The following is an 11,631-nucleotide window of genomic DNA, read 5'->3' as shown; positions in this document are numbered from 1 at the left end:
CCTTCCTGAGGCTATTTTGCAGCGGCACCGGGTCTCCGTCCGACGGTTAGCGCCGCCTATGACGATTGTGATTGGTTTAAAGAAATGCCAATAAACAAGAGCAAATGTTTCTCCCATCCCAGAATTCTGTGTGGATTAGCAAGACCTTCCTCCGCAGCGCAGTGGTGGAAGGTCTGGCAATGCAAGACTATCTTTACTCTCAGAACAAAACGTGCTGTTAAAGTGCTAAAGCTTTAATTTTATTTTCCCCTTCCCTTGTTGTAAGTTTCCCTATTTTTTAAAACAGTGAGAGCTTGCTTTGAAAAAGTCCAAAATTGTTTCTTATTTGCACAAATCCATTCTACTCACCGTCTCTCCCACTTGCTGCCCTCCAGGGATCAGTCTAATGTGCGGCGAATGCATACGGCTGTGAAGCTGAACGAGGTAATAGTCAACAGGTCCCATGATGCTCGATTAGTGCTGCTCAACATGCCAGGGCCACCTCGTAACACAGACGGAGATGAGAACTGTATCCTTTACTAATGTGATCAAACAGAAGGGGTCTCAGGGTTTCTGCAGGTTTCAACACGTCAAATTTAAGACTTTTTAAGACCTTTATGAATGAAATTTAAGACCTACTGTATATAACAACAATACCGTACGAAATGCAGAGTCACAATAGTATTTGCAAAGTAAACAAAATGATTTAAATTGAATAAAAGTGACAAAGAGTAATAATGATCTGTATACCCAGCAAATTATATTTAGACTATAGCCAAAGAAAGAACTACACAAAAAAAAAAGTTTCAATAAGCCTTAGCGTTGCATGGATGTAGGAAAAGACTTTTAAAATTATTTAAGACCTAGAACCCAATGCTTCAGAACTTACGACTTTTTAAGGCCTACAAATTTGAAATTTTAGACTTTTTTTTAGACTTTTTAAGACCTTGCAGAAACTCTGATGAATGTATAGCAGACGTTGGGCTGCAGTACACATACAAAGAGTGTATAGGCTATGGTGTGGCTGGTTTTACTTCTTTAACATGTACTTCAGATATGGAGTTTCTGGAGGTGTTGACTGAAGGCTTGGAAAGAGTGCTGCTGGTCCGAGGTGGAGGTCGGGAGGTTATCACCATCTACTCATAATCAGTTATTAGTTGCTATACCTTAGCATCTGCCTCATCGGAATGCATTCTGCCTTGGGACAGGAGCCAGCACCTGCTTTGCTGCCAGACAGTTCTAGGTAGACGCATGGATTTGACACTTTTATAGTGAAGTATGGATTTTTCAGTACGAAGGAGTTTTTTAATTTTTATTTGTGTAGAATACTGGTATACACTTATGGTATCTACCTGTATTTTCACAACTCTGCCATTCTTTACAAATGAAAGCTGTTGTGTTTCCTTCAGAAATCAGTACTTTAGATAAGCTTTTTCTTATTGGTCACAAATACCTCTTCATATGTGATAATACACCTATTTGAAAGACTATGGCAGGACTATCTTGACTGAGAAGTATGTTGGTAGAACAGTTTTTATAGTATGCCAGATTTTTATTCTGAAACAGCTCTATGATTATTTTTTAAGCAGATCTCTATTTATTTATTTATTTTTCTCAACATTTCCCCACTGAGATAAAGTAAATGTTAATGCGGCTATCAAACACACCGCTTGATCATAAAGCAAGTTTTTAAAACAAGTTATAATTTATGATTTTTTTCGACAGATATTTGTGTTGTTAATATGAGAAAAGAATGTATATGAATGACTTTTGAACTGTTACATTTGTACTTTTTCTAAAGACCTGGAAAGCTTACAAAGATGGCTTCATTTAAAGTTCTACTCCCACTTATGGCAATTGTAAATAAATACCTTTCTATTAAGTCGTTTCCATCGTTAGTGAGGTGGAGTCCGCCAGTTCCTCACTGGATTATAATTAGTTTACTACACATACCTACAATGGGAGTTAGTTTGTGCTGAAAACAAATACACCAGTTGGTATTGTGTTGTATTTCAGACAAAGTAGCTGCTCAATGAGTAGTCAGACTTCCTAGCATTTACCACAATAACCATAGGTGTTGCCAAATCAACCCTGGCTAAAATCTTAAGTATTATAATTTTAAGCAATTCTGATCTCAGCTACATGAAACTTTCTGGCATTGTTTTGTGTAATTTCTGTTTTTTTTTTGTTTGTTTTTTAATAAGAAGCTGATTATGATGAGTATTTCAGGCCAGAACACATTATACATACAAAATACATGTAGAGAACAACTGTTTGTTTGTATGTAGACTAAACGATCTGTACAAGCTAGGAGTGTTTTATTTGTTAAGGATCAACCATGACAAGCTGTGCAGTTATTAAAAACTTATTTCACAATGCTAAGAATGCTCCTGGTATTCCCTTCATTTTAATAAAAAAAGGGTTGGAGTGGATTATCCCACTGAAAAATATGTCACTTGCCAGGAATCCAAATTTACGTTTTTTGCTAATTAAAATGTTGGCAAAATACAGTGGAAACTTTATGTGGGCAGTATTTTTAGAGAAGCTATGAGTATTTATTTTTTAAGAGTGATGATGCTATGTATATATGAGGTTATGTTTAAAGTGCTCATATCATGCTTTTTGGATTTTTCCCTTTCCTTTTTTGTGTTATATAACTTTTTTGTGCATGTTATAGGTCTACAAAGTGAAAAAGCCCAAAGTCCACCCCAAAGGGACTTACCATCTCTAACAGAAAACACCGTTACTGCTCCAAACAGCTGTATTGTAGTCCAGCCTTTACTTCCATGACGAACCTGCGTCACTTTGTAACGCGTTATAATCCTTGCCTAGCTGCTAGTGTGGCACGCCCTCATACTGTGCTTCTGACTGGCTAGACGCTCTTACCTAGTTACTGCACTTGCGCAACTCCCAACAAAGATTGAACAGAAGTGAGATGCCTCACTCTGTGGCTAAAATGGAGAGCTCAACACACAGGGTGAAAAGAGGAACTGCAGCAATACAACATAAATATGGTGTTTTTTTAAAATTAAACCATGTAAACCTATTCTGGTAAAACCTCTAAATACAATTATGAACCTGAAAATGAGCATAATATGAGCACTTTAAATGTTTTTGATGTATATGGTGTGGAAGTTGATAAGACATCAAAATGAGCTTACCAAAGCAAATTACTATACACTTAGTTGGCAATACACAAATCTGAATCTTACCAACGGGATTTTTTTTCACACTGATGCTTTGTTCTGCTGTTCTAAGTTTAAGATTTTGTTTGTTAATTCTATGTGCAACAGTTTTCTGTTTGGCCAAAGGGTAGAATAGTTCACATTAAAAGACGCACTATGTTTTGTAAACCTCTATAATATTTTATTATGTTGTAAAATCAAATAAAAAGAACAACCGTTTATATACTGCTCCCCTGTACTAATTTGTTAAAGCCACCAAGAAGCACCCTAAAAAAAATATTATGGAAATAAATATTGTGATATTAATATAACGATAATGCAACACTGTGCATTTAACTGCAGTGTAGCTAAACTGTTTACCTGAGCTATACGCGCCTAGTGACTAGAAATGGTCCGATACCATTTTTTGCTCCCCGATACCAATTCTGATACCTAAACTGATCCAATACCAGTATGTCATATATTTTATTTTTTAAGTTTCAACAACTGTATACTACTATCCCTGTATGTATGTGATAGGAATTCTATCTTTGTTGTCAGTCTGGCTCAGGTTAAACTCTCAAACAATGAATGCCATAGAACATTCTTTTTTTATCCAGTATGACAGTCAGTTATAATGAAAAAAAAAACATAAATAAACTACTTTAACGTAGATTTTCTTCAGGGCTTTGTTACGTGGTATCAGATCGGTGCATAAACTCCAGTACTTCCCGATACCGATGCCAGCTTTTTAGGCAGTATGAGGCGATCATCTCTACTAGTGACCTCACCACCTGCTCATTGTTCAACAATGGATACAAAAACCCTTAACAAACAAAAAATAAAAATAGAGATTCAAAAACTTAAAAGGGCCATCTCTGCAGTTTTTATTAATAAGTGTCATTATTCTTTCCCATTCCAGGTCATATGTTTCATAGAGATGATTTCAGCACAGGTACAACTAATTCAGCAACAAATTGAATGTAATAAGTAAACTCAAAAAATGTATGTTAAAGTGCCTTTCAGAGGACTGGACATTATTATTTATATGTAAAACACAGTGTATATACAGAGGTTGGCAGTTAAATTGCCTCCCAAATGGGGCTAGACATTGGATGCTTTTTTTTGTATTGGTGGTAAGAAAGTGATTCTCCCCTTATCTTTACTGACCTGTGGAGCACTGGGATGACCTGCAAATGGCTACTCAATCTCATTAAAATCTCCTTATTTATATAAAAAAATCATGCACTTTAAATAAAGAAGTGAACTGAGTTTTTAAACATTCATTCAATCATAACAAGGCCTGAAAGCATCAGAAGAATGGCCAGAATTAGCAGACCTTTTGGTCCATTTTGGGCTCTGGAGGAGGGACCTGTGTCAGAGGGCCTTCTTGGGTTAGGTGGTCTGAGGACCAGCCTGCACGGGTTCTGCACTTCCTCTACGGAGATCTGCACCTCACTGGGCCGGTTCAAACTCAACTGATCTCGGACCTGGGAGAAATAAAGTGAGACAAGAGAGTGAGGTGATAAAACGATTCAACTTTTAAACTCAGATCTGCTGTCGATTTAGTTGAGAATATTTTCTAACTTGCATTGTAAATAAATCAATTCATGTTTACTATATTTTAATTATATATTATAATCTTCCATAGTCTATATACACCATGTTCCACTTCTGGGATTGCTCTGGTGCCTCCATAAATTTGTCCGGATGTCCCTCATCTAGGCCGTACGTCCGTTGCATTGGGCTTCCTTTGTTTTGACATTCTAAACTCCAGTGGATCCATGAGGACTATGGTTAACCTTTTCTCAGATCTCTGCAGGTTAAATCCAGACAGTTAGCAAGACTATCTGTTCAATCTGAGTTTATCTGTTGCACGACTAATACAACTTTTGAACGTACGCATGTTCCACCAAAACAAGTTCCTTCCCGAGGCTATTTTGCAGAGGCGCCGTGGCTCCGTACGGCGCCCAAGACGATTGTGATTGATTTAAGAAATGCCAATAAACCAGAGCCCATTTTTCTACTAACCTGGAATGCTGTGTGGACTTGTCAGATCCTCCCCGCAGCGCTGTGGAGGAGGGTCTGACAATGCGAGACAAATCTTTCAAGGACATTTATTGCTGATTAATTGCCAAATCTGAAAATGTTATTTTTTTAAATGGCCAAAACTTCTTGAATAGTCCATCATATTGTAAAGTGGTGGTTAAGTGTTTATTTGTGTTGTGACAGAAACACATTTTGTTTTAGAAAGAATGCAACATACAGAGTCATATATTAGATACGGACTACTGAAATAACACATGCTGTGGACATTTTCTATAAAATATACAGCCTCTAATCCTTCAATATAGCCAAATCACTCCTGGGGCAAAGATATGCAGTGAAAATGTGCCTTTCAGTTACCTACCTACTCCTCATTTATCAAAGAAGGCTTTTCTTTGACATACAATATGTGAATCATCAAGCTCACCCTCTCCACCTCCTCGAACACGCGCAGGAAGTTTCTTCGAAGGACATCTGCCAACTCAATCTCGGTCCAGTTCCTTTGCAGGAGTTCCTGGATTAGGGCGGGATACTTTGACACATCCTCTATCCCCCGAGGAAAGCTGTTTACAAAAAACACATTTCAATTATCGGATATGACTTTGCAAAAGAAACCAATCATTTTGACAGTTTTGATCAGACCTAATACATCACTTATGCAGCACTATGAATAAGTAATACAAGTACTAATAACAAGCACTTGCAAATCTAGTCCTTCAATATCACTTGTTATGTGACATTCCTGTTTGAACTAGATTCTGTCTGTATGCGGGGGGGGGATGCCCACCATTCTGCAGCAAATCTTCTGCAGCTGCTCTCTCTTTATGCCTGTTACAAGTACAAAGTTATTGTTGTTTTTTATACCGTTTTTCAGCCTGTTGACAGCTGAGACACCCAAATTGCTGTTATCATGACAGGCTAACAAAAGTACAAAATTGATCTGGCGAGTGCCAGAGAGAAGTGTGTACCCTACTGGCATGAACTTTATATTTCAGTGTCTATGTGTGCGAAGTGTATTTCTGAAGATCCCTACTCAACCTGGTTCTAGGATAGAATGTGTAGATATGTATATTTACTGTCTTTTGACTTTCTAGCTATCTGTATGTTGTGTTTGCAGATGGATTTTTGTTTTTTTTACCTCGTAGCACCTTCAAAGTCCCCTCCAATTCCAATCGACTCAGCTCCAATCACATTCTTTATGTGATCAAAATGGTCTGGGAAAACCAGGTGGAATCAAAAATCGTCCAAGATATTAAAAATACAAATGAAAGATTTACGTAATGATAAAAAAAGACAACACGGATGCCTCACCAGCCACACGAGAGATGTTTGCTTCACCATTGCAGGATATGAATTTGCTGTGGAGATTCACCATGATCAACCCCTGTTTCTTTTTCTAAAACACAACACACACATGTCACTGCCAAGTCTAGTGAATAAGAAGACACACAAAGTGAAGCATTAACTAAAATAATCAGTGCATGAATTAGTTTTTCTGAAAAAAGTACAGAAACCTATTTTTTGGTCTCATTTACATTGACTAGTTGTAGTGGTAGAAGTGGCAAACATCAGGCTTATGCTTGTTGTATCTCAGGCTGAGAATTCTTATGCTTGTGTGTGCATGTGTGTGCGCGCGCACAAACACAAACACACACACATATATAATGTACTGTCCATGCCAAATGTACCTTAAGAAGCAGATTCAAAAACTGATGTGGATTTAATTATGTTTTTGTTATGGGTATGTGTCCGCCAACTTGACGTTATAATTTCGTAAAATGGGTTTAAAAAACTGTGCTCTGACTCCTTGTGCATGCCCAATGGGTGTTTCTAATATTATACTGACATAAACATTTAGAATGATGTTCAATACACTGAACTTGGCTGTTTCCATTGCATAAAAAATACTTACTTAAGGAATTGTGCTACCCTTAATACCATGCTATCATTATATACATAGTAATACAAGGTATAATTCAGTCTTTTAATAATTAACATACACTACTGGTAGTTCTGTTAAGCAGAAACAGAGATAAATGGAATACATTAATGGGACTACATTTCTCATAAAGTTGGATGATTGAAAAAAGGGCTAGTAGTGAAGTAGATTCATCTTCTATTATAAGGAAAGTACTGCCTATACAAACAGGAATGAAGAAGTGAGTCATGAGTTGGCACGAACAACTGAAGCTGAATTAGGAAATGGACTAATGGCAGCTTTAAAACATTCATATTCATCAAAAAAAGAAAGATATTCAAAGAAGGGTTGGGGCTCTGGGGAAAGAGAGAAGGAGAGGAGACGTTCAGAGAACACTTTGATACTAATGGTAGATAGCCGATACTTAGCTCCAAAAAGTCAGAGCACATTCAGGTTTGATTATTTGCTCATCAACCTCATAACAGCCAAGATAAAGCAGTTTACTGTAAGTCTCGCCCACAGAACAAGTGTCAAAAAATTGAAGAGCAGTGGGTTTTACACTTTGCAGCCATGGCTTGTAAAATTTGTGTAATGTCTTACTCTAACAGCTTACAGGAAGGAAAAAACACTCATTAGTGTTGGATGCTTTTTTTCAGATAAGAATCATTGTTTTACGTTAGAAACTGTAATACAAACAATCAACTGACTACAACAGACAACTACAACAGTCTAAAATATACACAGTGCAGTTGATCTAATTTAGATCTTAAATTTCAACCCGTGTGTCATTATCAGACATTTATTTGTGTGACATGAGACTACGTAGAGAGGAAATTGGTGGGAAGCTAACGTATTTGTAGAAATGATGGAGGATATGGAACGTTAGCAATTACATGTTAACTTGATTATCTGATCCTGCAGATATTGCCTTTTGAATTATAATCAATTATACTGACTGTTAGTGGACTGAAATCTAAAAATACTTCAATGGTGAAATTCTGTTCACAAATGTCTGATCCTGTTGATTAACAAAAAACTCTAACAATGAAAACATATTACATGTCAGCGGTATGAATATAAATCATAATTAATATCAATGAATCAGTTACGCGATTGATAATATTTCAACATCAACTAAACAAGCAATATAACTAGTCAATGAATTGTTTTTCTTACCAGATCATGCAGCAGCCAGTCAGGTACGTTGCGGCCATGGCTACAGATTGAAAAGGAAGATGAATGGCTAAAAATAACAGGAGCCTTGGAATGCTTCAGTGCGGCCCAGGCTGTGTCCCACGAAGTGTGGGAGAGGTCCACTATCATTCCCAGTCTGTTCATCTCCTCCACCACGGCCTCAAAAAACACATTCAAAAGCCATTTACAGTATCATGGGAAGGTAGGAAGTCAAGACATTATGTAAACACACTCATGCAGAGAGCAATCAAGGAAGTCCGACATGCTGCTCTGCAGAGGGCCGAGGAAATATAAAAAATAAGTTAACATTGTACAACAGCATTACTGACTTGCAAGTCCGATTTGGGTTATATGCGAATAGCCTTAAGTCAAGAAAGCATTTTGTATGCAGAGCATCAAACAAGTTCAAAAATAACAACTGTCAAATCCTTCAAATAATGGGTTTCTCACTTTAAATCAAATTGGCATCTTAAGTATACAGCGGATGTCATGTTCTAATATTTTCTCAAGAAAGAGCTGACCAAAACAAGCAAACATGCTTTGTTGAATGTGATAAACAAAACAATTCTGTACGGTTGTTTTGTTTATATAACTGAAGATTAAGCTTACCTTCCCAAAGTGTGTCAGGCTGTTGTTCTCTCTTTGATAGACGTTATATATTTTTGAGGATGATTCCGCCCTGCATTGAAAAACAATATTGTCAAAAACACAAATCATTGAGTGTTGTAAGAGCAGTGTATCCTTCACTACCATGAAATATAAAATATATATATATATATATATATATATATATATATATATAATATATAAACATATAAACAATGTCAACAGACAAAATTATTAAAGCTTTAGTGCGTAACTTTTTTATATTATGAATGTCTGTTACATTCAAGCCATTGTTGGGGCGACAAAAACTACGCACTATAGCTTTAAGAAACAAGTACGGCCACACTAGCCTAATAGGAAATTTACATTAAAAATGTAATATTTATACTGGATCAAGAGATCCTGGAGCCCTTGTATTGATACTATGTTGAGTTATGTGTCCATCATTGCCTTTCTGCAATATATAAATGACAGTTAGCATTCTAAGTGAAGTAATACATTCAGAATAATTAACTACCAGGGTGTATTGCAGGTATGTGTGAGGGCCATGGAGCGGACGCCAAGCTGATAAAACATCCGCAGGGCTGGCAGGCTACTGTCAATAGAGTGGCCCCCCTCAATACTTATTAGACAGGCTATCTTATGCCTCATTTCAGAATTCCTGAGCTCTGCAATGACAAGACATACATGTATTACACATACTGTACACACATTATCAAAAAATCAAGGCCTCCAATCAAATAAAAAGAAAAAAACTCTACTGTGTAAAATACCTAATCACAAGTATTGTTTGTGTTATGATTACTTGTTAGCGAGTGTGTAAGATTCCTTACTCAAAGTAATGAACTTCTCGGTATGACGCAAAGATCATTATAACTTGAAGGGCTCTTTTCCAAATGTAAACTATAATTAAGACGTACATTAGAGTATGGATTCATAAATGTATGTTTTCAATACATTCATGCTAGAAACCATGTTTTCTAATTCATAATTATAATACCAATTATAATTATTACTAAGATAATCAGCTATATTTAATTCCTCTTTCATCTCATAACGGTTTTGTAGGTACATTTTCTGCAAGGCAATGTCGAGGTGTACTATACCCTGAGCAGATGTGACCAGCTCAAAGTCCTGGTACTCAGTGCACATGCGTCTGATTACATCTATTTGTTCCAGAGTCAGCCTCACGGCATCCTTCTCCTGGGCCCCACACAGTACATAGACTGCAAACATCTGACAAAGAGACAGGGACATGACACAAGAGAACAAGAGAGACATTTAAGTGAGTGCTGTGAATGTCATTCTAGGTTTGATCTTTCCACAACATAAACTCAGTGGATGCTGTTATTCAAATACTTACACAGATAAGTGAAAGACGGAATGAATTGCAATACCTGTGCCTGTACATGGCCTGCTTGGAGACGGTTGATGTCGGTGGCCACTTTGCTAACATTATGCAGGTCAATTTGGCTCAGCTGATTGTTGTAAAGTATCCTCAGCTGGAGAGCTAGGTCATTATGACTGACAGATGGAGAAAGAGAGAGAGGGTGTAAAGAAAAGGGAAGGCATATAGAGGAATTTCATGTCCACAATTGAAACTGCTGTGTTGACAAGGCAATAAACATCCTTTACCCATCAATAAGAGGATATCTGGACATCAAGTCATGTACTCTATCTCTCTCAGAGTATCCAGATATCAAACAACACAGAGAGGAGAAAAACACCAGATGTTTCAGGGACTTCATCCACAAGCCGCTTGAAGCACTTGTTACAGTTTTCCCGGAAGGCATAGTCTGCTTAGAGAAAACACAGTGCATTACAGTTATAACTGATAACAACATATTATTATTATTTTTAATATACTATTATAGAAATATTACAGTGACAGCTAGTCAAGATAATAGCATCTTTGTAAACTTACTGCTTCATATCTCATGCTATGATACATCCTTCGAATACATTACACTACTGTTTATTTATTAGAACAGAAACAAAGTGACGTTAAGTCCACACTGAAACCGACTGTTTAAATAGGCTATTGTGTACGTGGTAGCTCATTTGATATGCAAATCCACACTGGACAGTAAACATGATGCATTCTCATTTTCAATAACAGTTTATATCTATAAAACCGTAGAACGGTTCTATTTAACAATAGACCTACCTGCCAGGCGGTTAAAAAGCAACTTGTTGATCACCTTGTTGTAAGTTCTGCACACAAGCGGTACGAACTTTCCAGCTCTCTGCCCAGCCTACTCTCCGCCCCAGAAAAATACAGAACAAACCTATATAAAAGCGGTCGCTGTGCTGAGTGCTGCATTCACGTCCTGGAGGAAGAAATATAAATACACATAGTTTCAGTTTCCGACGTGTTTAGCCGACAGACACATAGGGGACTTAATGCTGGCATTAGAATGGCAATGGAGATTACTGTATCTCTCGATGGGCTTTAACTTCTACCACTTTTTCTTTACCGTCCCTTCTTCACTTTCAAAGCCTTGCACGCGTTAGTGTTGCAGTGAATGTAACTACCAATTGTTAGAGACCGAATAAACAAATTGCTTATTGGCACTATGAAATACAATTCAATCTTTACTCTTTGAGTCTTTCCAAGGGCAATTTTATTCATCTAGCCTACTACTTACAGTAATTATGTATTTAACTGCGTTGCCTCTCTGAGTTAGGAATTTACGAGGAGCATTTTAAGGCACCGTGGAGACC

At 37.1% G+C, this 11,631-nt stretch overlaps 2 protein-coding genes across 7 annotated transcripts in view; one reads left to right on the top strand and one right to left on the bottom strand.

Annotated features, from left to right (window-relative positions):
* slc12a4 (solute carrier family 12 member 4) overlaps window positions 1-2,427 on the top strand; it is a 39,633-nt gene extending 37,206 nt beyond the window's left edge. For 2 of the 3 annotated variants that reach the window (XM_032522156.1, XM_032522147.1), the window contains exons 23-24: window positions 375-508; window positions 1,034-1,125. In XM_032522156.1, coding sequence (XP_032378047.1) covers window positions 375-508; window positions 1,034-1,125 — 226 coding nt within the window. Of the gene's footprint in view, window positions 1-374; window positions 509-1,033 lie in introns of all 3 variants that reach the window. The other variant, XM_032522138.1, reaches the window with a different exon arrangement.
* Window positions 2,428-4,006: 1,579 nt separating this feature from the next.
* Window positions 4,007-11,210, bottom strand: dpep2 (dipeptidase 2). Of its 4 annotated transcripts, none has more exons than XM_032522264.1 (11): window positions 11,075-11,210; window positions 10,543-10,703; window positions 10,305-10,431; window positions 10,014-10,143; window positions 9,425-9,575; window positions 8,911-8,980; window positions 8,284-8,460; window positions 6,501-6,585; window positions 6,328-6,403; window positions 5,617-5,752; window positions 4,007-4,633 (listed from the first exon to the last, which is right to left on the bottom strand). In XM_032522264.1, exons 2-11 carry the CDS (start codon window positions 10,698-10,700, stop codon window positions 4,427-4,429), a joined length of 1,317 nt encoding a protein of 438 aa, XP_032378155.1. In that variant the 5' UTR covers window positions 10,701-10,703; window positions 11,075-11,210; the 3' UTR covers window positions 4,007-4,426. The 4 variants fall into 4 exon arrangements, with proteins under 4 accessions (XP_032378155.1, XP_032378147.1, XP_032378137.1 ...); XM_032522256.1 differs by lacking the exon at window positions 11,075-11,210 and adding an exon at window positions 10,832-10,995; XM_032522246.1 differs by lacking the exon at window positions 11,075-11,210 and adding an exon at window positions 10,832-10,913 and having other exon boundaries at window positions 10,543-10,706.
* Window positions 11,211-11,631: the final 421 nt, after the last annotated feature.

This window comes from Etheostoma spectabile, chromosome 1 (assembly GCF_008692095.1).
Source record: "Etheostoma spectabile isolate EspeVRDwgs_2016 chromosome 1, UIUC_Espe_1.0, whole genome shotgun sequence".
Classification (NCBI taxonomy): Eukaryota; Metazoa; Chordata; class Actinopteri; order Perciformes; family Percidae; genus Etheostoma; species Etheostoma spectabile.
This window is presented reverse-complemented; position numbering and strand designations above follow the sequence as displayed.